The following is a 27,747-nucleotide window of genomic DNA, read 5'->3' on the forward strand; positions in this document are numbered from 1 at the left end:
CATTTGTGCGACACCAGTTTGCTTACCCTAGAAAAGGAAAACACTAGATGCAATAAAAACATCAGCTCTGTTTTCTAATTCTGTGGAAGACCATCAGTGTGTGGTAGGCTACATTTCAGATGAAGTAACTGGCCAAATCACCTCTGAGTATGCTTTGCCTAAGAACATGGAATCACTACAAGTCAACAGGTGACTTGAAGACACATAGAATATTTAATTCCTTAAATGCATTGCATATTATTTTTTCATGCTCTAACTGATAGATATCAATGTGGAAATGAGCATGTAATGATGTTGAGAACTAAATATTGTGGAAAACATAAAGGAACGGACTGTGAGGCTACTTTTTTAAGCAAACATTTTTCTGTCATATCAGATAGTTCCACCATCAGTTTAAGTCTAAAGCAGTGGTTCTCAGCCTGTGGGTCCCCAGGTGTTTGGGCATACAACTCGCAGAAATCCCTGCCAGTTTACCAACTGTTAGGATTTCTGGGAGTTGAAAGCCAAAGCATCTGGGGACCCACAGGTTGAGAACCACTGGTCTAAAGGATATAATACAAAACTGAAGTGTTATTTTGCCAGTGTACAATTAATCTGGCATCAATATTGATAAAACTGTAGCAGTACACTTTATTTGAAGCAAAAATAGCTAACCTGAGGCTACCACACATTGGAGATATTAGATGTGGGAAACGGTCAGCAAAACAGAAGGCAATCACAAAAGAGAAAGACCACATAACACATGGATTGATTCAGTCCAAGAAGCCACAGCTCTGAGTTTGCAGGATCTGGACAGAGCAGATGATGACTGGGGATATTGGAGATCTCTCATTCATAAGATTTCTAAAAGGTAGAGCCATTGAATGGTAAACAATAACAAGTTTTTGCTATCTGTTTTAAAGGCTGTTGCTTTAATTCATTTAGAATACAACACTTATTGATACAGTAGGTCCTAATTACCTGCTAAGGTTTGACTTCAGGAATCCCTGTGGATACCAAAATCCATGGATGTTCAAGTCCTATTATATACAATGGTGTAATACAGTCGTTCTCAACCTGTGGGACCCCAAGTGTTTTGGCCTACAATTCCCAGAAATCCCAGCCAGTTTAGCAGCTGTTAAGGTTTCTGGGAGTTGAAGGCCAAAACATCTGGGGACCCACAGGTTGAGAACCACTGGTGTAATAAATAGAGTTCCTTGTATAAAATGGCAAAATCAAAATCTGCCATTTGGAATCTCTCTCTCTCTATATATATATCTATATTCATATTCTCAACTTGGGGATGGTTGAATCTCTGGATACAGAAGGCTGATTGTGCATAATACTAATTTATGTCTGCTTAGGAATCTATATCGACTTGTAGATTTGCTCAGCGAGTTGCCCTTATTAAGAATGAAGCTGTTCTAAATGAAGAAATTGATCCCAGACTGGTAAGGATCTGTTGTGATTATTTATAGTAAAAATAAGTAATATTTTAATGCTGAAAAAGGACTACTTAACTGTAGGACTATCACTCCCATCAGTCCCACCCAGAACAGCAAGTGGTAACTTGCAGTTCAACATCCAGAGGGACCCGTTTCTCATCTATTGGCAGATGAATCTAGTAAGTTGTAAGTTACAACTGATTTATTTTAGTACCTATGTTTATTCATATTCAGACATATCTATAACTGTCATTTGTCCTATCTTCATTCACTCAAACTCTGCCAGGAATAACTATTATTCAGATATTCTTATCACTCTCATATATTAAAAATAAAATGGAAAAGTTGAGTAAAATGGTTCTTCCATTCTGTTCCCAATCCACTTTTCCTGTGATGGGTGCAGGTTGTCTTGGATTCTGCTAAGCCCACTCTGGGCCTTAAAAAGTAAGCACTAATACCCGTATTTACTTGAATATAATGCACCATCGTATCTAATGCACAACTCAATTTTCAAAATCCTGAAACAAAACAGAGAGAATATTTCCTGTTGAATGCAATGTACAGTGCCAAAAAGTGCATTCTTCGTAATTTTGACCAAAATAAGGTGTGCATTACAATTGCTGCCTGCTAAGAATTCCTACTGTAAAAACAAAAGTGTTAGATCACCAAACTTCTAGCAGTGGAGAGGAAACCTTGGGTAGTATCTAGTTTATAGGATGAAAGAACTTGAATCATTTAAATACCTGGGTATAAGGCTGCATGGAACAGTAAACAAGACCTACTGTACAAATGTACCAAACCTCAAGAGCAGTGTTTCTCAAACTCTGCTCCTCCAAATGTTTTGGACTTCAGCTTCTACAATTCCTAAAAGCTGGTAAGCTATCTAGGATTTCTGGAAGCTAAAGTCCAAAACACTTTGATGAGCAGAGTTGACAAACATTGTTCAAGAGGATCAAAACCTGGAAATTATATCACCTCATTTTTAAGGTGATTATAGAAAATATAATTTGCATATTGAGGCTATGTACCCCAAAACTCCTAATGATCTCTCCCCGAGGTTTCATGTATATATTAAACGGCATGGGGGATTAATCAGAACCCACATGGTCTCTACAGGCCAATGGCAAAGGAGTTGAACAGGAGTTCCTAAGCATCAAAGTCTGATTTTGCCCCTCTAGGACAGAACAGAGCTAAGATAAAACAATTCCTAGGGTCTCATCCCAGTGAGGCAGTCCAGAAGGACGTCATGATGAGAGGTATCATGAGAAGTCTCGCAGACATACTACTTCTATCCAGTAATGGAGATAGTGTGGGAGTGTATAGTCTACTTTGCATCCATTTGTTGTAAGAGAAAGAAAATATATCAATGTTGCCAAAATATAAAATATTAGCAGGGGTAGAAGACCAGAGAGGAACTGGAAAATACTTTGAGATCATATTATTGCTATCAATCTATATATATAAATTTGTTAGGGGCATCCAACGAGGAAACAAAACTCAAAACCCCCCCAACGAAACTTAACCAAAATTCCCATGCCCATAACACAACCCACAAGGTACAAACATATCTACTCAAAATGAAAAACAACACAACAACACACTCACAAAACGGCAAAACAACAAAACTCAAAAATCCCCCAACAAAACTTAACCAAAATCCCCGTGCCCATAACACAACCCACAAGGTACAAACATATCTACTCAAAATGAAAAACAACACAACAACACACTCACAAAACGGCAAAACAACAAAACTCAAAAATCCCCCAACAAAACTTAACTAAAATCCCCGTGCCCATAACACAACCCACAAGGTACAAACATATCTACTCAAAATGAAAAACAACACAACAACACACTTACAAAACGGCAAAACAACTGAGCATGCGCATTGGCGCCCAGCCGCAAGTTCCCTGGCGCGCGCACATGGCCTTCCGGCCAACGTTCCCTCTGCGGAAACCATGCCCACTCCAAGCCCCGCCGCGCCACTTCCCACACACACACACCCCCTGCCGCACACACACACGCAACCCCACTCCCCCCGCCGCCACACACACACACGCAACCCCACGCTCCATCACTCCCCCCACCGCCGCACACACACGCAACCCCACTCCCCCCGCCGCCGGACACACACACGCAACCCCACTCCCCCCGCCGCCGCACACACACACGCAACCCCACGCTCCATGACTCCCCTCGCTGCCGCACACACACACGCAACCCCACGCTCCATCACTCCCCTGCCCCAATCTTACCTTCTTTTACTTCACGCCACCTCCAAACCCCACCCCGCCCCTTCCCGCCCTGTCAAAATCTAGGAAAGACAGGAAGGAAGGAAAGAAGGAAGAAAGAGAAAGGGAGGTAAAGAAAAAGGGGGAAGGAAGGAAAGTTAGAGGAAGAAGAAAAGGAAAGAAAAGGAAAGATGGAAGGAAAGAAAAGAGAGACAGCAGAAGAGAACGAAAAAGGGGGAAGGAAGGAAAGAGATAGAGAAAGAAGAGGAGAAGGAAAGATGGGAAGGAAGGAAGGAAGGAAGGAGGGAGGGAGGGAGGGAGGGAGGGAAAGAAGGAGAGAAAGAGGGAAGGTTGGCCACAGCAACACGTGGCGGGTAAAGGTTGTTATTTCTATTATTATTATTATGCTATTGTTCCTCTGAGACCCTTTTAGGGGGAATGGGAGAGGTGTCAGGTCCCAGAGGCAATGCATTGCATTATTGTTATTGTTAAGATGGTGGTGAAATAAAAGGAAATAAAAAGTGAAAGAAGGAAGCAAACAGGGAGGGAAGAAAGGCAAAGGAAGAAAGGGGGAGGGAATGAAGGAAAGAGAGAAGGATGAAACCAAGTAGTGAAAGAAGGAAAGAAAGAAAGAGGTAGAGAAGGAAGAAAGGAGAGAAAGGGGGAGGAAAAGGGGGAAGGAATAGGTAGGGACCTCTCTTTCATAATAGTCCAGATATCTACCTCAACTTTGCTAAGTTTTACTATAGGCCACAGCAACGCGTGGCAGGGCACAGCTAGTCAATAATGAATACATGTTTATTTGTTATAGATGATTGTGCGACTTAAGAAGGAAATCCAAGAACTTAAAAATGAATTGTCTTTGGTGACTGGGGAACAAAGAGCAGAAGAACTTACGGAGGAAGAACTACTACAGTAATGTTTATTTTCTTTGCCTTCTTTCACTTTGGAATGTATCCCATTTGCATAATCAGTTCAGTTTTTAGTGAAATGACTTAAATTAATTTTCATCCCATATCCTCCTCATCAAACCCCCCCTCCCAATTCTTATGTATGTGTGAGTATCCTGTAGCCTGTGCTTGATGGGGTTACACTCCATCTGAAGGCACAGGTTCACAGCTTGGGAATGCAATTTTCCTTCTTCATGGCAGCGGGTTAGACTGGATGAGGTCTCTTCCAACTCTATGATTTTATGATTCTATGATTCTATGATCCTGGATACATTGCTGAACCTGGAACCCCAGGTCTCAACAGTGGCCAGGGAAGCTTTTGCACAATTAAAACTTGTGCGTCTGTTGTGCCCGTACCTTGGGATGTTAGACTTGGCCTCAGTATTCCACACTCTAGTTACATCCCGAATAGACTACTGCAATGCACTCTGCATGGGATGCCTTTAAAGACTGTTTGGAAGCTCCGAGTGGTCCAATGGGTGGCAGCCAGACTGCTCACTGGAGCGGGGTACAGGGAGCACACAACCTCCCTGTCATGCCAGGTCCACTGGCTGACAGTCTCCTACACAATTAAAAGTACTAGCTTTAGCCCATAAAGCCCTAAATGGTTTCGGCCCAGCTTACCTGTCTGAACATATGAACCTCTATGAACCATCTCAGAGACTAAGATCATCCAGGGAGGCTCTGCTCTCAGTCCCATTTCCTTCGCAGGAGCGACTGATGAGGACGAGAGACAGGGCCTCTCAGTGGTGGCCCCTCGTCTATGGAACAACCTCCCTAATGACATTAGATCAGCATCCTCCCTCTTGGCCTTCAGAAAAAAAGCAAAAACATGGCTGTAGAACCAAGCATTTGGGCAGTAAGCAGGACATGAAACGAACACTGAATATGCACAATTGTTATTTGATACTGGAACGACCTGGACCATGCTTCTGGATCACAGGATTTTAATGTTTATATTGATTTTTTAATCCCGTGTTTTAATGTTTTAATGTAGTTGTGTTTTATGATTAAATTGATAGTTTTATGTGATGGTTATTTTTCTGCTAGGTTTATTGTTTGAATTTTGCCGTTAATGTGTTGGAAACGGCTTTGAGTCTCCCCATGTGTGAGAAAAGCGGTATATAAATGAAGTAAATAATAAATAAATAGGTATCCTGCCTTGAAGCATTTCCCAGTTTTCCATTCACTAGTTCAGGATCGAAATGATGGCAAAGGTCAAGTTATACTTATGATGTTCATTTAGAATAATAGTAAGGGCAGTAAAGATTGCCACACTTGTACCTAGGTGCTGAAAATACATTAAAATAATCTCAAGTATTAAATCCTAACAAAAACTCTAGAAGTCATATTTAGAAGCATATCTGATATTTCAAGAAATCTCTGAGATTTAATGTTTTAGAATTAACACTCAGTATTTGCAGAATAATTTTTTTTTTAAAAAATACCTTGATATCAGTGACCATCATGAATTCATGTTACCTCTTTTGAGTGGCTTTCATTTTGCAGTCTTTTCTATTGTAATAGGGGACACTCTACATTTATAAAGTTTGCAATCTCTATTGGGATGATTCAAGTAAAAGAATGTACCATATAACTCTGAATCCTCTGTTAATCCCAATTGCTGTACTAGACTCAATGAATCAGTAGCAATCATAAATCAATAATTTCACAAGTTCCTTTGCTTAAATGGGCCTGTAAGTTTGTATTAGCAGTAAGACATACGCTGTGTAAAGGTGATAATAATAATAATAATAATAATAATAATAATAATAATCCTTTATTTATACCCCACTAACATCTCCCGAAGGACTCGGTGCGGCTTACAAGAGGCCGAGGCCCAACACATCAATAAAACAACAGCATAACAATACAACAATAAATAAACTAAAAAAAACAAGCAATAAACATTAAAACAATAGCAATAACATTAGACAATAACACCACGACACATTTAAAAACTAAGGCCGGGCCAAATGTAATGATTAAAATTTTTAAAAATGCTGGACATGACAGGTGAAATGAATAGGTTTTTGGAGATAGATGCGGTGTGTAGACAATCTTAAATCTCTAGTAAAGTGCATTTGGGACATGATGCTTGGAGTTTCATATTCTGGGAAGGCACACTGGAACAACCACATCTTCAAGCTCTTCTTAAAGACTGCCAATGTTGGGACTTGTCTGATGTCCTTGGGGAGAGAGTTCCAGAGTCGGGGGGCCACCACAGAGAAGGCCCTGTCTCTCGTCCCCACCTGCGACGCAGGTGGGATCGTGAGCAGGGCCTCTCCAGATGATCGGAGAGATCATGTGGGTTCATATACAGAGATGCAGTCACGCAGGTAGGCAGGTCCCAAACCGTTTAGGGCTTTGTAGGTAAGCACCTGCACCTTGAATTGGGACTGGAAAATGAACGGCAGCCAATGGAGCTCCTTGAACAGGAGGGTTGACCTCTCCCTGTAAGGAGCACCAGTTAACAACCTGGCCGCCGCCCGTTGGATCAGTTGATTATTAGTTTTATCTGCAAACATTCAAAGGAAAACTGACCTAGCAGTTTATGAGCAACTAGTAGTGGCGGTGAAGGTAGTAGTAGCCATACTAAATTGTTTCACATTTAAAATGCATCTGACATGTTCGTTAATTGTTTGGTATATAATATTGTAAATATAAGGACACTTGAAAATTTATTTTTTACATATGTGTGAAATTAAGGATGAAATTTGGTTTGCTTTAGCAGTGTTTCTTCCCCTTTCCCCTTAGCACAATTCTAAAGCATTGTCTCACAGCACACAGTACTGCCACCTGTTCAGGTGAAGTAGTTTTGTGCTTGTTTTCTTATGGAATGGAGATATGCTGAGGCCCCTTCTACATTGCCATATAAAATCCAGATGATGTACTTTGAACTGGATCATATAGCAGTGTAGACTCATATAATCCAGTGGAAAGCAGATAATGTGGATTATCTGCTTTGATATTCTGGATTATATGGCAGTGTAGAAGGCCCAGAGAATTGCCATGTATAATTCTTTGAATTCCTTGTTGTAGGTCTGAATTATTTTTTATTCTGTTTGATTTATGGTATATGAGGTGGACATCCAGGTATTGGGAGCTACATTGCCCCCCCCCCCAATAGAGCACTTTCGGCTGTGCCATGAAGGTCAACCATCATATTTTATTTAAGACATTTTTAAATAATTCGCAAACATGATAACCCTTATAGGGTGTGAGAGCAATTGTGCTGAGGGAGGGGTGGATGCTGGGACGAATTGGTGCTTACTTAATTAAGGAAAGCAAACATCATATTCTAGTTTATCTCTGAGTTAAAGAAAGCCTTCTAATTAGACTAAATGGGGGTGGAGGGGCATTGAAATATAACAGAATTGTCCCCAAGCCCCCGAGGGACTGTGTGAGAATGGTTTTGATTTTTTTAATGAAAAAAGGATCCAAATTTAGGTGGAATGGGTGGCAAATTCAGCAGCACTTTCTTTCAAACATTTATGTTATTCCAGTAATTCAAATGTCATTTCTCTAAGCTGCAACTGTACCACATTTTTGTCTCACCAACTGAGGAGCTAAATTAGATTTAGACCTAAATATATGCAGAACATGATCCAAGAGATTAGGACCTTTTGAGAAGTTGACATATGTAAGCTGTCAACTGGCCAAAGAGCCAAGCTGTGCCTGTTGTTGGAAATTTACTGCCAAATCAGGAAGCAAGAACTGATGTGGAAAACCAGCAAGAATGAGGCAGAAGTTGAGGTCAGGTAGTCACCATGGAAAGCAGCCAGTGGAAACAGGAATAAATCTAGCAGATAAGAAAAGCTGAATCAGAAACAATAATTTGAATTTAAGATCCATAGAAAAGCCATCAAGTTATATTTTAGTTTACTTGCAAATGGTGATAGAAAAATTCTCCAAAATACATGGCAGAATTTTTATAGTTTTATTACCTTAGACAACAACGTCATACAATTGTAAACAATGGTGGATTATATATCATCTTAAAAAATTATCATCTAAAACTATTGTATTTGATTTTTCATCATAAATATTAATCATTTTGAAAACAAAGTCAGTAGGACTTTGCAATCTCTTCAGATAAGATTTGAATCAAGGCAGACTAATCGAGATAGAAGCAGGTCAGAGCAGCCCACTTATATATCAGCGAGAAACCAAGTGATTGAAAGCACTTCAATCCAATTTCAAAACAAAATACTTTTTCTGAAAAGCAGAAAATATGTCTCCCATATGACCACATAAAGAAAACACCATGGTAAGTGATGGAGGACATGGGGAAAGAGCTTACTAACTCAAGTTTCAATTTCAAATTTGAAATTTCATCCACTCTCCAGTCACAGAGCTTATGGTAGTGTTAGGTCGCTGAACAGCTTGTGTATAGTCCTCAGTTAATTTGTGCTTTAAAAAATGATTTGGATAGTAGTTGATAATCTGCATTCTTGTTTCTTCCAACTGCTGTCTGCTCATCCACTTCCCATCATGTTGCCCCTCAGTGTGACCATTCTGTCTAGTTATAATCGTTCTCATCATTATGTGTGGATGACCAGTAAAAGGCAAAGGCAACACAATGGTTTGAATTCTGAACATAGGAGATGACAATCATGGCTCGGTACCGCATGGTGCCTCTCATGCTGGGGGCCTACACCTGCTATTCTGTCTCTTAGTTTATTCTTAGGAGTCTGCCTGTGTTGTATATGTGTGTATAAGTTCGATATACAGTGACTTCGCAAAGAGCAAAAAACATGAATTACGAATATTAGTAGAAAGAAACATGAAGTTGCAAGACTTGATAAACAAATCACTACTTTAAATGTATTTTATTTTTTTGAAAACATGAACTCTAAAAGTCTAAAGCATTAAACTCTATGAAGCTATCTGCCATATTCCCAAATTTCCTACAATTGTTTAGTTTTTTTAATTATGAAAATTTTGATATATAAAACTTAAATAGTCAGATTCAAAATCAAGAATTTCACTTTATCCTGAATTTGAGGGGAGGGGTGTTGGCGTTTGAAGAACCATAATATACAGTTCTCTCAGTCAATTCTCAATACGTATTTGAAAGAAAAAGAGCTTCCTGTATTTAATCGACAGAATTGACTTAATGGAATTTAACACAAATTGTGGAAATACAGTAACAGACAGTTGCATGTATGTATGCATGCATACTTAGAGAGGAGAATGCTGTTGTACAAAGGAGGTACTGAAAAATTCCTTAGTACACAACTTTAGGAGCACACACATACACAGTTGTAACAATAGGTTTCATCTGAGCATATAGCAGATTCTATCCTGTAGTATCAAATGTCAACAAATTTGTGATTTGTTGACATTTCTTAGGAACATTAAAACAAACACGAGAAATATCCTGTGTATTTATGCTATTTTATTAGCAGAAAACATAAATATTTCAAGGCAACATGTGGATGAAAAACATTGTGTCAAAACTGGTTGTGAATCTTGCTTGCCCCTTGTAGAGTTCATAAAATAGGATAAATTACCTAGATAACTGCTCAACTAATCCCAACTGTTTATGTTGTTTTTCATGAAATCTGCAATCAAATGAGAACCACATGTTCTCGTTGTTCTCATCAGCCGCCCTCTTAAAAAGTTGCAACTTCTTTGGAAAATAATTCTAATTTATTAGTTATATGTGGCTGGCTCCTATGCAAGTTTACTGAGAATTTATCCCAGTTGTGTTTGAGTATATTTACAGAACTGTAGTTGTTCGACCCAATATTATTTTTCTCTATTGTTTTATTTGAGTTACCTAAATAAGTAACTTGCAGCTTTGGGCCCATTTTAAACATGCTCTATTTTTTGTTTTAAAACTCTTGAAAAAGAATGTCGTTGCTTCATAAATGTTTTCTAAAACAATCTTCATCTTTCACATTATTGTTTTTGGGTGCTGTTCTCAGTCTTCCTTAACATGAAGCTATTATTTAAAGGTTTAAACTTGCATTTCTTGTTTGAGTAAAAGTTGTCAGCATCTGTGCACATTTGAGAGAAGCAAACGAAACAGCGCTATGTAGCCTCTTTAAAGGAGATAGTACTGTATACTTTGAGGCTTCTGTATTACAGGGTTTTTAATGCTGGTTTTAAATGGAATCTTTCTCCTACATTTTATGAGGAGCATGCCAAAACTAAAAGGGAGAGGCCTTTTTTGTTTGAAAAATGTTGGTATAAGTCCTTCCATCAGATGAGCTCACTAGCAACTTAAATTTGCCCAGAAAGTCAGGATTTCACATCAAAACTACTGTTTTCCAGAGCACCCACGCTTCCGCAGCACATGCCAACTGGAACTCTTAAAGGCACAGATTGGAAGTGCTGGCTTAGCACTTCAGTTTATTAATATCTTTACCTTACTACTTTTATAATGTCAAATGGATTTTAAATTGTCCTTTGAATCAAGTAAATAACATATCCCCTACCAGCATAGATCCAAGCAGGTTTATTCATTTATTTTGTGTCAAATGCATTGCATAAATAAATAAGTATAAAACTGATAAAATAAAGGAAGCACAAGCATCTAAATAATTTTAGACCAAAAACAGGCAACATCGACTGCATTGTCTTAGCTTTAAAAAGTTCTTCCTCTGTGCATGAGGCAGGGCATTGTGGGCAAGCATACAGATGCTGAGTTGTTTCTTCCGTTCCACAGTCGCCCAAGGTGGAGGATTCTTCTAGATAGTGCTGTTTTTCCAGGTTGTCTTTTGATCTCCCAACTCCCTGAGTCTGTTGAGGGACCTCCAAGTTGCCCTTTCTTGGTGTGCCCCTGGAGGAAGACCCTCATAGGGAGCCACCCAGTTCACTTCTGTGAGAGAAGATGCAGGTAAGATGGAGTCTGAAAAACAATTAAAAATATTTAGTTCACTCCTGTTTTCGGTTTGATCAACATGTAGCTTAAGTGTCTTAGGAACTGTATCTTTATCGAAATTACACAGGAGCTTCACATAGTAGCTTTTTTTTTTTTTTTTTTTACACACAGCAGCTTTCACACTGGAGTTTTTCACACGGGGCCTTCAACCTGGGGCTTCTCTCATCGAACCCTTCTCACACCAGGCCTCTCACACACTGAGGCCTACTAACTCTGAGGCCTACTTCACACTAAGGCCTACTAATGCTGAGGTTTATCTCACACTGAGGCCTCTCTCAGACTGAAGCCTCTTCATATTGAGGGCAACTAACACTGAGGCAATTACCATCATAAATTCAAAAGTAAACAAATAGTAATATTTCCCCAAAAGTGCCAAAACTACTGAGTAAATACTACAAGACATTAACCCTCATCTACATGAATCTAGACCCTAGGAGTCATCTTTTGTTGCAGAAATTACACAGAGTAAGATTTTCAAGATAGTTATTTTATGATGTTGTAATCCAAACAGTTATAATCAGTGTTCCAGAATTTTGGCCCTTTTTCCATATACTTTTTTTTACCATGGGGGTTGGGCATTATGTCTTATTCCTTATTATTTAGTACTAGCATATATGCTGGATGTCAGAGGGCCCACCTGCTTTCATCCTTCCATCCTTCCTTTCTCCTTCCCCCATATCTTCTTTTGTCTTTCTTCTCTCCTTTTTTCACCTTTTTCTTTCTTGTCTTTTTCCTTGTTGCCTTCTTTTTTTACTTTTTTCTTTCTCTCTCCACCCCTCCTTCCTTCCCCAGCTTTGAGAGGGCCTACCTCACAATGTCTACATGGGAATGTGGCTCTCTTTTGTGCCTCTTTCCTTCCTCCTCCTCTACCCCTCATACACATGTCACCTTTTCCCCCAATGACATCACAAAGGGCCACTTCACCTAGCAACAACCTTTGTGGTACAGATTTACAGAATGACAGACAGATAGACATACATTGATTTACATAGAGATAGATGGGACAAAACACATTATCATTTAAAAGTAGTATAGTCATCATTATTGCATAATTTTTATAATTTATGATGCTATTGTACTAGAAAACTGAAGAGCAATATAGGAATGAAGCTTGAGTGTAATTACTTAGTATATTATTGTGTTAATTGTTTTAAATAGTTTGTATGTTGTTAGCATTGAATTTTTGCTCCTGTTGTTAACCGCGTTGAGTCGCCTACGGGCTGAGAAACTGCGGTATACAAATAAATAAATAAATAAATAAATAAATAAATAAATAAATAGAGTCTAAGAAACCTCTGGATTTGACTCAACATATTCAACATATTCTATTTCATGTAACTACAGTGCAGAATTCTCTAAAACAATTTCTAGTTTTTATATCTTCATGAAATTTACTTGAAGACTATTAGACTAGGAAAAACACCAGCTTAGCTACTCTTCATAACACATATTTTCCATTAAGCTTTTAGATCAGGCTTGCAGAACTGCAGAACCTGTGGCCTTCCAGGTGTTTAAGGCTCCATCTCCCAGAAGCATTAGCCAGGTCAGGAACTCTGGGACCTGAAGTCCAAAACAGGCCTATTTTTGGTCAAGTAGCTCACTTTCTGTAGGAGCAAAGCCAAAGTAACATTGAGTCCTGTGTTCTTCCTACCTCCTCCATCTCCCTTGTTTGTTACCTCTCTACTGCCACTATCTAACTTTAGAATTTAAACTTTTGAAAACAAGGGACCTAGTTGGACTGATTTAGCACCAAAAAAAAGAGAAGAAGCCAAAAACGTGAAAGCACTTATATTGAAATCAAACACAGAAAAGTATAGTTCAGGCTTGTCCAACCCACGGCTGGTGGGCTGCATGCAACTCAGGATAGCTATGAATGTGGCCAAACATAAAATCATAGTTACTTAAAACATTTTGAAAATTTTTGGTGGGGTTTTTTTTTGATAACTCAATTGCGTGGTTCTCAAATGCAAATTTTGTAGACAGTAATAGAACAGAATGAGAAATTTGAGTATGTTACATTCACAAATACTGGATTAATTATAATTTGCATTATAATTGCAAACAATTTGGTCATAAAACATATTCAACCATTTTAAAAGAAACTTTGAATGAGGTGTGGTTCATAATTAGGGTGGTTGTGTGAGGATTATTTTTGCTTATCTGTGATGGTGGATATCATTAAAATTATGCATGGACCCTTTTTTCTTTTTTTTTTCCTTTTTTTTTTTTTTTGCTCCTCAGCTATTGTTAGTGTTGTTATATTTTATGTATGGCCCAAGACAATTCTTCTTCCAGTGTGGCCCAATGAAGCCAAGAGGTTGGACACCCTAGGTATTATTTATAGTGAATTGTGCTGCATGGATTATAGGAGTGGATCTGGAAACCATTTCAATTAGAAGCCCTAACCTGGAGGCTATCAATGAGAGGTTGTTTTGCAAGAGTGACATCGAAAGCTAGCATCTGCAATGGGATATAACAAGAAACAGGTATTAGCTGGGCAGCATGCTGCGTAAGCTATCTTGCAAATCTTGAACCCAAATCTCATAGTGAATCAAGTTATCATAGTATTAACATGTTTTAGCACTTCATCACATGGAAGGTGCCCTCAATTTCTACATGCATCAAAGATAAAATCCCATGGATCCCATCAAACAACACACAGTGTGTTCTGTGGGACTCTTTTTCAGCAGTGTGTAGAAATGAATGGGTTTGAAAGATGGGCCAGAATTGACTCCACTTATCTCCCTGTGCTTGGAAACATTTAGAAATGGTGCATTTGCCCATTTTCAATTCATTTGGTGACATTTTAGTGTAGGGGTGCATGTTCTTCGTGCTCCTCAATGCTCTTTCTGCTCCTATTACTCTTCAGACACAGAAAAAGACTGGAAAATAATTTTATCCTCTTTAAAACATTGGTGCTGTAACTGTACAATTTCAAACTTTTGTAATTCTGCAATTGCATTTTTTTTAAAAAAAATCCTGTGATGCAGGCACTTTGCAGATGATGGAATGGGAGGAGACAACAGCTACCTCCTCCCATTATTCCATTGTCTGTAGAGTGCACAAATGTTGCTTTTTCCCCATTTTTTAAAAAAATGTGCAATTGCAGGATTTTAAAGCTTTGGGATTGTGCTGTTATAGCAACATTCTTTTTTTTAAAAGGGATAGATGTGTGATAAGGAATGAAGCATGTGGTTTATATAGAAATGTCTACTCCCCCTGAGTGATGGTGGTAAGTAAATTCTCCAACTTCTTTAAAGACAGGACACCACAGACCACGATGGGAAGAAGATCTTCCACCCCTCCCCAATTGTGTGATGAAGTCCTTAATATGCTTGCAATGTTCTCATCTTCCATGTTTGTTCAAGCAAATAAGCCACTTTATCGTTTGTTCAGTGCTTGACATTCTTCCTTTGATTTCAAACTAGTCATCCATCAGAAGCCAGGAAGGATTTTTTCCATGCTATTATAGAATCGGTTTCCCCATTTCCCAAGGGCCTTTTTGTATGTCTAAAATCAAATAAAATGAAATTCAACAGAAACAAATGTAAAGTTTTACATTTACATTCATGCTATTTGATGTCTTTGTCACCCTTATAATATTTAGCTATAACCCTGTATTTAACTTTCCGTAATAGTTGTTCCAAGTCTATTCTCTTCTAGTGATTGCCTATCATCTACATATTTTATATTGTATGTGATCCTTCTCCCAATTGTCATATATCCTTTCCCAAATTAGCTCCATCTTCATGAGATGCCCAGCATATAACTTGAACATATAGGGGAATATAATGCAGCATTGTCTGAATTCTTGCCAATCTGTTTTTCCAATTCTGTCCAGACATTGCCTTTTGTTCAGATGATAGGTTACATACCAAGGTAATCAAATGTTGTGGCACACCCATTTACACAGTGAAGCATTTTGTTGTGACTTATAAAGCTTAGGTTGATTTGATTCTGAATTCTTTAGAGTTCTTCATTAGACCACATATGTTTGCAGTATTGTCTGTAGTACTCCTTTCTTTTCTGATTCCAGCCTTAGTTTCTAGTTTTTCTCACTCCATATATATTTATTAAAATTTGCCAAGCTGTACCCATGTTGACTGTTAAACAAAACACCAAATTTGAAAGCACACATTGGTGGCACTTTTATTAGACCAGTCAGAGGGATCAAAAGCTCTAGCTTTCAAAACTGGCTTTTACGTAGGCTGTTGTTCTAATTTAGTGCAAAGTGGTTTATGCTTGAAATTAATTATAATCAATACCAAAAAAGAGAACCTCCAGCTTGTATTAATTTTATGTGGCTGGGAGTGGGGGGGGGGGGGGGGAGGGGGGAGAATTGACTAAATAACCTTGAGGCATTGTTCTATTATCTTGTGTGACTAAAAAGCATCCACTAGTCTTAAAAAACTTTTTATATTACATAATGATAAGCATATGTAAAACTTTTAATGACATTCGTTGAAAGTATGACTTAAAAACATTATTTGACTAAATTAAAACCACACCTTTTTCTTTGTGAAATCCCTTAGTAACTGTTTTGACTTATGTGATGGAGGCTCCTTCTTTGGAAGCTTTTAAACAGAGGCTGGATGGCCATCTATCAGGGGTGATTTGAATGCAATATTCCTGCTTCTTGGCAGGGGGTTGGACTGGATGGCCCATGAGGTCTCTTCCAACTCTTTGATTCTATGATTCTATGATTCTAATATAGCACAATAAATGTTTCTATGCTAAAGGAGCTACCATAAGTTGACAGCTGTAGAACAAAATTAGAATATTGTGAAATTATTTTCTTCCAATACCAAGATATTGACGTTCATTCTTAATTCTTTTTTTAAAAGTATATGTGCCGGCCTGTGCTATCATGCTCAACAATAAGGTATTTTCATTTTGTAGCTACCTAGCTCAGCAATCTGCAAATATGTGATTTAATGTTTTTCAGCCTTGTCTCCACCTGAAGTGTTTTCAAGTAAACTACAGAACTGTCCAATTTATTTCTTCAGAAGAGCACAGCTCGGAAATAAATAGTTTCAGAAAACACTTACTTGAAGTTAAGTTCGTTATCCAAAAAAGTAGAATTCCATTTAATTATGATTGCAACTTGAGTAAATTCAAGCTTTTTTATAGCCATAAAGTTTAATTATTTTTATAGTAATGGGATGGTAACTATCTGGGTCGGTTGCTGGTTTATACAGTGTCTTGTAGTACTCCTGCACATGTTATTGTAAATTGTACCATAAGTCAGCCACTTGTACCATTCAAATATTTTTCAAAGAAATAATTACTTTTTCCTTTCAAGAAACAGCAAAGTTACTTTTTAAAAGGAAAAATTGATTTTCCTGGTCCGGCAAAGTCTGTAGCTGACAGGCCAGTTGAAAGCTGGCCCTAAGTATTCCAGTCTGCAGAGATGGATCTAGTTTACTCCAAGCTGTACTCCATTCCCATTCAAGTCAGATTGGTTGCTCAGTTCCCAGACTACAGAGCATTCGCTCCAAAGAGACTTCATCTCACTGGACTTCAGCATCAGTTTATTGGCTTTCAATCACCTCATCACAACACTGATTACGCATCTGCACAGCTCTAGCTGACTGATTCCACAAGGAAAATTAGATTTGAACATCTTTCTTGTGCTGATGGTATTCAACTGCATTTTTTGTTATGATCTCACCCAGTGGCTTAATAGATATTAAAGTGTGGGAGTCAAGATGGAACCCTGTGGAACCCCACAATATAAAAGCCATGGAGTTCAACTGCAGCCATCCCTTGCAACTCTGGAAGTGGTCATTTAGGTAGGAAGAGAACCACTTTCAGTGACTTCCACTCCCATCAGAACTGAGTCCATCCAGTAAGATGCCATGACCAATGTTGTCAAAAGCTGCAGTGAAATCCTAGAATATTAATTGGGCGTCAGTTCCTCATTTTACATGGGATATGAAGGCTGTTTTGGGGGCTTGAAGTATTGCATAAATAAATCCAAAAAATCTGCTTCTTAAAGCAAATTGCCAGACATAACACATTACAACTCTTTGACCCTGAAGGGCACATGAACAAGAGGGTGATAGTTGTGACATACCTGTAGGTCCTGTGAAAGGGAGTGTATTACAAACTCATTTACTGCATTAGACAATTGGTCAGTTACAGAATTGAGCATTTACCACACCATGAAACCACCCGATCAATCCATCTCTGCTAGATTTTATTGATCAAGATGAGCAAGTGTCCAAATTTCATACACACTGATTGAAGTGTCTTATTCGCATTATCAAATATAGAAACTGCAATTGATTCCAAGAAAATTGACCAGATGTGATAAGATTCTGATAATTGCAGTGACAAGTTCTGAACAAAGATTGAATTTTCCCTTTAGCATGACTAGGAATTGTATCATAGCAGGCAACTGAGAAGTCTGTTCATGGTATGTCTCAACCTAATTCAAACAGGCTTCTCATCACTCGGAATAACTCCTGGGATACAATAGCAGAGAGGTAACAAGATAATTGTTTTGCAGTGAAGATCCCTATTGATTTTCAGTCATACTCTCTGAGATGTGCTGTGTACTCTAGCTATTGTTGAGCCTATTTCATTATAATAAGTTGTAAAGTCAGAACTTCTAATATCGATAGCAGAAATTATATTTTATATGTCATTTTATCTTCTGAAGATTTTTATATTTTCCTAAGATCAACTATTTGTTGTCATTTTTATGTCTATTTAGGATAGATGAGCAGATACAAAGTTTTTTGGAAGATACAGAACCTGAGAGCATATTGGAAATTGGAGCTGATATGCGGAAGATCAAATACTGCTTCCGTTATTTAAAGGTATGCTTCACTGGCTATCCATTATAGAGGTCACTTAGTATGTATGCCCTAAATATTCCTAGGACGGGGAAAGAGGAAAGCCCAAAATCAGAAATAAAAAAATATCTGAATTTCTTAGTGTGGTGCTAATTTTTTTTGCAGAAAAATGAAATTTTTGTTTACATATTGCATTCAATAATTTTTCAGTTGTCCAACAGAGGCGAATTTAAATATGAAATCCCCCAATAGTTTATTAAGCCAGAAATTAGAACTATGTTGATTCGTTCCTCCCTGCTCTTCCCTTTCCAAAAAGGCTTTTGTCATTTGAATGAACACGTTTTCATTACAACCAATTCAGTTTACTAACCAAGATGTGAAACTGCAGTTTAGGGTTAAGTCTTTCAGGGCCAGCAACCTTATCTATAAGAATTGTTGCAGTCTGATAAAGGTGAAAAAAACAACAACTATAAGTATAGAGGAAGAAGGCTCCATTGTTATCTGCTGCAATGTGTCTGCAATTGCTTGACTTCTTGACAGAAAACCTCACATGTGGCCAGTGCAAACTGGTTGCTCTCTTGGAAGAAGGAGGCTAACACACTGCCCTTATGTGCTGAGACTTCAGCACATTATAGAATGATGAGTTCCTTTATAAAACAGAGAGAGAATTGATGATCCTACAGAACCAACAGGAAGAAGCATCCAGTGAAAATGAGAACATTCCCTAGGGGGGGAGTAGCAGTCGAGCAGGTCCTGCACAAGGGTTATGGACAGCTTGAACTGAGCAATTGTTGCCTTCATCTTCCAGAGGATAATGATGGTTAAGATGCACAAGCAGGAGACCAGCAACAAGAGACATTACATGCCAGCAAAGAAGCCAACCTAACCATCAACTGCAGCAAGAAGAAAATAAAGATGCTGGTAGTAGGGGATTAATTGTTCCAGAGTATGAGGAATTGTGTAGCAACTAGACAAGGTGAATTGGGAACTGTGTTCTCCTTGTGCATGTATCCAGAATGCCCCTGACAAGTTTTCAAAGCACATGAATCACAAAGAAATTCTGATTCATGTGGGCAATAGCAGCACTGCAAAGAACACTTTTAAGCAACTGATCTTGCACTGGGAAGTCCTGGGAAGGAAAGTAAACTTGATGAGGTAGGGAAATACAAAACAGCATGTATAAAGATTGACAGGAAGGATTAATCACCAAGGAAGAAGACAGATGTGTATCTGAAACATGCAGGAATAATGTATGGATATCTAAAGCTCAAAATGATCTGAGGAGCAAAAAGAAGAGTTTTCTTTCAGATATGTTTGAAGCAAGAGAGTGATGAAGAAAATGGTGGTTATTAAGCAAGGCTGGTAAAATCCTAACAGATCATAATGGAAAGACAAAATGACTCAATACCTGGCTTGCTTCATGCCCCCCACCCCCACCCAAGCGGATTATGTGATTTCATGTATCAGCAGATACCTAACTAAAGAGTCCATGTTGCAAATTAAGATGGATAAGGATTTAGTCAGAAATCATCTAGTTAACCTAAATTAATTCAAATTGATAAGGTCAGAAGAACTGTGTCCCAAGATATTCTTCTCATCAGGTTTTCCCAACATTTCAAAAATACATTTTGACAATTTTAACATTTTGACAATTTTTAGAAATGCCCTCATTTCTGCTCTTAGGCATAACTCTAGCATAATTTGCCTAATCGTAGACTGACTCACCTGTTCTCCAAAATTTGTGAAAATTGGTGGCACGTGGTTCTGTGACTCTGGCAAGCTAGTTCCTTTAGTAGGATTTTGTGGAGAATAAGTCTCAGGTTGAATCTACACCTACGTATACAGTGTTCCCTCTCTACTTCAGGAGAAAGCCAGCCAATCATTAAGAAAGAGAGAGCGGAGATACAAAGCAGGATGTAAATCACATCTCCTTATATATATATATATATATATATATATATATATATATATATGATCCCTATTTCGCGAATTTTCAATTTTCGCAGGCGGTCCTGGAATGTAACACCTGCGATAAGTAAGGGAACACTGTAATGCAGTTTCAGAAAGTGGATTAACTGCATTGAACTGGATCACATTGAGCAACTATATTCTTGAGAGGCAGGTAGCAGTAAGTAATGGCTTATTGTAAAGAATGACATGATAGAAACAAAGGGGAGATGACATTAGCAGAAGCATTCTAAATACATCAGAGAAAATGGCTGGGGGGTCAGTAACAACAGTTTTTTTCTTTACTGAGACTAAATGAGTGTGCATAATTTACTTTGTTTGTTGAAAAATAATGAAAATGGGGAAAGATGAACAATCTGATAAATCAGAATTGTTTTTGTTCTGTTTGACAGAGATTGATTAATGAGGTGAAGTTTCCGAACAACCATCTCCATGCACCAAATATTCTTGAAGAGAAAAATCCTAATAATTCAATTGGGGATGAAGAGGTAAAGAAATTGAAGGATCTTCTGCAGCAACGAGACAATGAAATTAGTATCCTTCCTGAAATAAGGTTAATTAAAATTTGAGTTTATTTGTAATACTTGTTGTCCAGATAAAGGCTATCTTTATATTAATATGATATATAACACAATGTTTTGTTGTACCGTAAAGTTTTAAGAAATTTTTGATTGAAGCCCATTTTATCAGATGCACCTGACAACATTAGAGGATGTGGTTTACACTAAATAAACACGATTAGTGTTTGAGATGCCATAAGTCAATTCTGCTGCAATATACTAATATCTGTCTCCTGACAAAGATGTTCATATGAATTATTATGGTTTAATTTAAATATTGCTACACCTTTTTATCAAACTTTCTTCATTGAACAATGTCCACTATTATCTTCTGATTCTGTAACACATAGCTTAATCTATTGTATGGAAAAGCTTTAGTGCTTTGTTTCATTTGGTCCCTGATCCAGCTTTCTGGGAAGTTTATTGGAGGAAGGTTTTTTTTAAGTAATGGAAAATACTGCTGCTATATAAAGAAGTATTTATTACCTTTAAAAGTTGAATTTCCTGTAATTGTTATTTTTAGCTCCATGAAATGTTGCTAGACTGTGTATTTAGAGTAAATGGAAGTTTATATTAAACATGATATTCCATACAATGCATGTAAAATGTAGGTTTTTGGATTGTACTGCCCATTTTAGTAATTTACCGAAAATATATACATAGTTCAGATATCAAAACCAGAATTCTATTAGATGTTTGCAACTAATAAAATTTCATCTGAAATTAGGAATTCTTTACAATTCAATTAGTATTACATTAAGCACATTTACTCTCTTTAACAGCTACATATGTTATAAAGCAGGGGGAGATACTGAGACTCTCCAGATGTTGGACTGCAGTTTCTAGCAGTCCTAACTGTTATACGAAATGGTGAGGAATACTGGAAAGTGACGTTCAAAGAATCTAAAGAGTTCACATAGCTAAAATTACTTGTTGCTTCCTTCAAGAAGGAAAGTAGTGACAAATTATATTCTAAGAGCATGTGACTGTAAAATTTAATGCCCAGACTAAATTTTAAATCCTAAACATGCAGAGATTTTGATGGAAAGAACTACATCTATTGTATTTTAAAAATATTTTTATGAGTTATCCAAGAATTTTGCTATGTGAGGAATGTATTGTTAGCAAGAGTAATACAATTTGTTACCTTCTATTTACACTTTGTAAACCTTCCAATTTTGTGTGCTGAAAATCCTGTCAGAAAAGTTGAAAACTTATTGGAACTGGATTTTTATCCCCAGCCCACCAATGGTAGTTAGAATATGATAGATAGAAGAAGCAAAGACCACACCAGCACTGAAGTGATGATTCTCCACCATCAACTTCGATGGACTGGCCATGTTGTTCAAATGCCCCATCACAGTCTCCCAAAGCAGTTAATTTATTCCAAGCCTAAGAATGGAAAATGGGATGTTGCTGGACAGCAGAAAAGATTTAAAGATGGGCTTAATCCTATCCTTTAAAAAATTGAAATAAACACAGAGAACTGGGGATCCCTGACCCTTAATTAAGCATTCTAACTGGAGGTCAGCTGTTACCAACAGTGTTTGTGGCCCTTTTGCAATGTCCCAAAAATCATTCTCATTACTTTTGGGACAGGTCATGTATGTTTCATGTTGGAGAGCAGCCCTATACAGCCCCCCACCCAGTGTGTGGCTTTGTGGGATCCTCAGAGCCTTTCTACAGGTGATTTTCTCAAAAACCCTTCAAGTAATATGTTGCTTCCAAGAGGCATGCAAAGCTAAACATTTAAGAAATAGAGGAGTCTAAATATACATGACCTTTAGCAGGAAGTGACTGATCAAATCTACGTAAACAGGCCAGCAGGGCTCTCCAATCTGTAGGGCTGAGTAGGATCTTAGCCTGAGTTTGTCAACATTTTTTACTCCTCTTGGAAGTCTTTTAAGTTGTACATATTAGGCAAAAGCAATTTAGCAAAGTAGCTCTTCACACTCACAAGAATATCAAATTTGAAGGCTAGCAGTGTTCAGCTTGTAAAATGTTATGATGTAGTTCATTTTAAATCAAACCAAGCTGCAAAGTAGAGTCATATTCCGGTTTAAGTCATAAATGTAGTGCTTTATTCTTCTTTTTAGCTGTTGATTCTGCCTTTTAATGATACAGACATATATTCCAACATTTGCTTCCTAAAGCGCATTCACTACTACTAACTTGTGTTGCTTCTAATATAAATTAATCTGTATAGAAAAAGCATGGAGAATTTGTGCAGCTTGGTGGCCACTGTAATTTAATATCCTGAATTGTAGTATTCATCTATGCACCTCCAGAAAAAGGTGACTGGACTGAAATAATAAATATAATAAAACTTTATTTATACCCCGCCACCATCTCCCCAAGGGGACTTGGAGTAGCTTACATGAGGCCAAGCCCAACAACACATCAGTAAACAAAAAGCAGCAAGCAAATAAAACAGTACAATTAATGTAACTCACATATAAGCAATAACACACAAAAATTTAAAAGCCTTATGGCCGGGCCAGATGTAATAGATTAAAATTTTAAAATACACACTGGGCATGAACAGTGATAGGATGTATCTAAGCAGGAGGGTTTTAAAAGATAATGTAGGGAGAGCAACCCAACGGGTAGTTAAAGTGCTTCTGAGGACATTTTGCAGGGAATTGATCAGAGCAGGCCATTGTTTCCTTTATTCAGGGAAGGCACACTGGAACAGCCATGTTTTCAGGCTCCTTCTAAAGACTGCCAATGTGGGGGCTTGTCTGATATCCTTGTGGAGTGAGTTCCAGAGTTGGGAACTTACCTGCCACCATAGAGAAGGCCATTTCCCTCGTCCCCACCAATTGTGCCTGCGAAGGGGGCGGGAGCGAGACCAGGGCCTCTCCAGATGATAAAAGAGATCACGTGGGTTTGTAAATAGAAATGCGATCATGTAAATAGAAATTACAAGAAGAAAATATTAGTGCATGGCACAAGGATAGTACAGCTGAAATCCTTTTTGATAACTTATCCTAATATTATGCCTACAGATTTTCTTTAGAACCGAACATTTCAGGAGCCAGCAGAATAGCTGTATCACCAGACCTGAGACTGCTGTGCGTCCATCCCATTGACCATTGAAATTCTCTTGTCCCTCCTCTATCTGTGCAGGTAGTCACCTCTGCCAACAAGATCTTGCGCTATGTAAACAGAACTTGTAACTAAGTAGTGGACAGATCAATGAATTCCAGCTAAACTTTTGGTATCAGAAATGGAGAACACTCATAAATTTTTCATACTCATATGCAGCTTGATGTAACCAGAATGATTATCTCTCAGAGATTCATTCAGTCTGGCATTTTTATTATGAGATTGAGTTTCAATAGCCCAAATGGCTACAAGAAGGGGGGCAGATTTTTATTTTTTTTAGTTTTGTGTAATTTGTTTTTTTTGGGGGGGGGGGGTTGTGTTTCTCTTTTGTCCTTCCTAGCCTAGTTGTTCTAGGAAACTGTCATATTTTTAGAATGTAGATTGATCATAATAAAGCTGTTACCCCCAACTGTGAATTTTGTATGTGCTCAAGGCCAACATAGCTGTGTTGTATTTTTATGTGCTACAGTATATTCATATTTTTGTGTTTATAGGTCATGAAATTTAACACCTGGTGCCTTGTTTGCCATTTCTGTGGTTTTGGTCAATGAGTAGATTTGTAAATGAGTTAGCATTTCTGTCTATGAGTCAGAGTGGTATACTCTACACATACTGTATGAGTGTAAAGTATTTGTGGTATCTAACACAATACAAAATACCTTACTATTCAGCCTAGTATCTAACTAAAGAGTGAATTTGGTTGGGATTAGTAAACTACTAGGATGGAGCATGCTGGTAAATTTTGAAAGTAGAGTAGGTATAATTAAATGAATATATATAAATGTGTGTGTGTGTCGATTATTTTAACAAAATACTTTGTTGCCATTATCACAAATCACTTGATAAATTTTCCTTAAAATGAATTTTAGACATTTTGATAAATATGTTAAAGAGGGAAAAAAAGAAAGCTCAAGATGCTTTTCTTCAATTCAGTGCTGTAAGCAAGGATATCCCACCCTCAGAAAGTTCTAGTCTTTTGAAAAATATGGAAAATGATCAAATGACTTCTGCCACTTTGGAAACTAAATCTGTCTTCCTTCCCAGGAGAACAGGTTAGCAACTTTATGTGTATTCTTCAATTGTGATTTTAGACTTCCTTGTATTTTCTAAATTACATAGCATCTTGAATTATTATTTCTGGAAATATGTGAAGTGTTCATAGTGGCAAATGCCTTAGTTACATTTTGTTTGGACTACTTTAACATGGTATATACCATGCTGTTTTTTGAAAAGTATTTGGAAACATACTGGTCCAGAATGTTGTAGCCAAATGATAAAACCAATATGATTTGAGACCAAGCTATTTGAAATGGTGTATTCTTTTTTATGAGCTTTAAGATTTGTTGGGATAGCCCTGCTTTTGGTCTCCCAATCCCTAGTGGCACATTTGGTAGGGCTGTGGGAGTGATCTTTTTCAGTAGTAGATTCTAGGATTTGGGTAGCCTTCTGAGTCAGGCTAGGTTTTCTTCCCTCCTTTGGCATTTAACCTGGGTTGCTGTTGGAGAAGTTTAAAGTGTGTGTTTAAATTTTTTATATTTATTATTTTTAAAAGAATTTTATTAAGGTTAGTTACTTTTGCAAAAGGCGGAATATCAATTTGCATAAACACAGGCATAATATTTTAGTGCAGTATAATGTAATAGCAGTGCTGTATGTGCTATAGTGGAAGATAGCAAATTTAGATAAATTCAAATTTTCTTTAAAACAAAGAACAGAAACTGAAAATCCATAAATACTATTTAATGTTATTTGTAAAAAAAGCAAGTACTATGTTTTAAGCAAGAAACAAGCCATAAAGTACTGTTTTCATAGTTTAAAAACATGTATGTATGTATGTATGTATGTGTGTATATAGAGAGAGAGAGGGAGAGAGAGAGAGAATTAAAGAACAGTTAAAAAAAGATGACAATTTGGTAAAGAATTTCTTAAGGTAGATATATTTGAACAGTCTGTTAAGCCAGATAATTTTTTTAAAAAGGCCTTCTCTTGTTTTAAGTAATAGGAAAGCCTGCATACTAAATAGCAGTACTGAGAAAAGACTTTGCTGTTCCCTTTAAAATAGCAGTGGTCTTAGTGTGCTTTTATTATTTACTGTGAATCTTGAAAGCGATTCAGTTCTCCAGAGATCACCACATGATTCACTGTATCACTTAAAATGAAATAAAATAATGACATTGAACTCCAATTGTATTCATCCAAAAACAAAAAACATGCAGGTATTTGCCATAAATCCTGTTGGCTGGAATCCAGTTGGGGATTTACACCTTCACAAGTGGATTTATATCTGCAGGAACCAATGCACAATTGGTTCTTTGTACTTGTGCATCAGTTCTTTTGTGCACTGGGACACCAACAAGGAGTGCTGATGTGCATCAGGACACTCTTACTGGTGTCCCATTATGCATTTTTGTAATTCATTAATAGGTTTCTCTGGTGCCTCTATGTAACTAATTATATGTAAAGTACCCAATGTAGACTGTGGATTTGATCAATTTTTTTAAAGTGCCATCAAATATTAGAAAAGAAGATAATGTTCTGTTTTCAAATTATCAAAAATATACTGGATAGTTCTAAAGCAGGGATAGTGAAGTGAGCCATAGTTTGCTCTAGAGATCGGTGTATGACTCTAGATATCAATGTTTGAATCCCCATTTAGCCATGGAAACTTACGGAGTGGGTCAGGTTTTCCTAGCCTCAGAGGATGGCAAAAGCAAACTCCCTTTGAGCAAATCTTGTCAAGAATATCCTGTGATAGATCTGTCTTAGGTTCACCTTGTTTGTTTGTTGATAACAAGTTGGAAATGAGTTGAAGACATATAGCGACAATACTTGGCTATCTTATTGCATGCCTAGAATCTCAAAACTGTCCCACTAAGGTTCATTTATATACACACATTGCCTAAAGGTAAATCTAATCACATTTTCTGGGGAAGTAAAAATGCTTCAGACAGGCATGTAGCCGGGGGGGGGGGGGGAGGGGGGCTCGGGGGGCTTCAGCCCCCCCCCCCCGAAATTCTCATGGTGGTTCGCGAAAAGGCCTTACTGGTGCATTATTTAAACTGTTATGTTTATTAATATCATGATTTGATCACCATTCTCAATATATCCCATATGCATGGGGGTATTGGGGTAATGATACAAAAGGTTTGCTAGGCTAGACCCTCTTTCACTCAGACTCAGCCCCCCCCCCGAAACTCAGCCCCCCCCCCCCGAAATGAAATCCTGGCTACGGGCCTGGCTTCAGATGACCCTATATCATACCCTGTTTTCTTTCTGTGTTAATAAGACCTCACTGTCTTATTCACAGTTACTTTTTATATATTCAGCCATGTTAAAATAAGTTACAGCTGTGATGTACAAATTCTTACTGACACATTTAGATTAGTAAGAATGATGTTTCCCAGGAATTCTGAGGCATAGTGCTGGTAAGTTTATAAGAGAAGATGTTTTAACATTCCATCTATACATTTTGAAGCCATCTTCCTTATTCAAAACCCTCTTTTCTTGAACAAAGTGCCCTTGTGTAATCTCACATGATGTGTGGGTGCATAATGTAGCATAAGCTTTCATAGATACAATTATTTATTTATATTTATGCACCTGATGACCCAAGTCTATGAAATTATATCTTCCAGTTTTTCTCTCTCTCAGTCTCAAAGGTGCTGCAACAACTTTTTGCATACTCACCTAGACCAACACGGCCATTTATTTGAGGTCATTACAAAAGGAAACTTGCAAAAGAAATTACATATGAAATGCATTAATATTGTTTTAAGCAAGCAGATGAAAGCTGGTTGCAATGAAGTGAAAT

At 37.7% G+C, this 27,747-nt stretch overlaps 1 protein-coding gene across 4 annotated transcripts in view; it reads left to right on the top strand.

Annotated features, from left to right (window-relative positions):
- KIF6 (kinesin family member 6) overlaps positions 1-27,747 on the top strand; it is a 160,330-nt gene that overhangs the window by 44,768 nt on the left and 87,815 nt on the right. For all 4 annotated transcript variants that reach the window (XM_060754090.2, XM_060754092.2, XM_060754089.2 and 1 more), the window contains 5 exons: positions 1,344-1,430; positions 4,470-4,573; positions 18,219-18,324; positions 20,661-20,802; positions 24,806-24,988. In XM_060754090.2, coding sequence (XP_060610073.2) covers positions 1,344-1,430; positions 4,470-4,573; positions 18,219-18,324; positions 20,661-20,802; positions 24,806-24,988 — 622 coding nt within the window. The remainder of the gene's footprint in view (positions 1-1,343; positions 1,431-4,469; positions 4,574-18,218; positions 18,325-20,660; positions 20,803-24,805; positions 24,989-27,747) is intronic.

The sequence above is a fragment of the Anolis sagrei genome, chromosome 1, assembly GCF_037176765.1.
Source record: "Anolis sagrei isolate rAnoSag1 chromosome 1, rAnoSag1.mat, whole genome shotgun sequence".
In the NCBI taxonomy this organism is placed as follows: Eukaryota; Metazoa; Chordata; class Lepidosauria; order Squamata; family Dactyloidae; genus Anolis; species Anolis sagrei.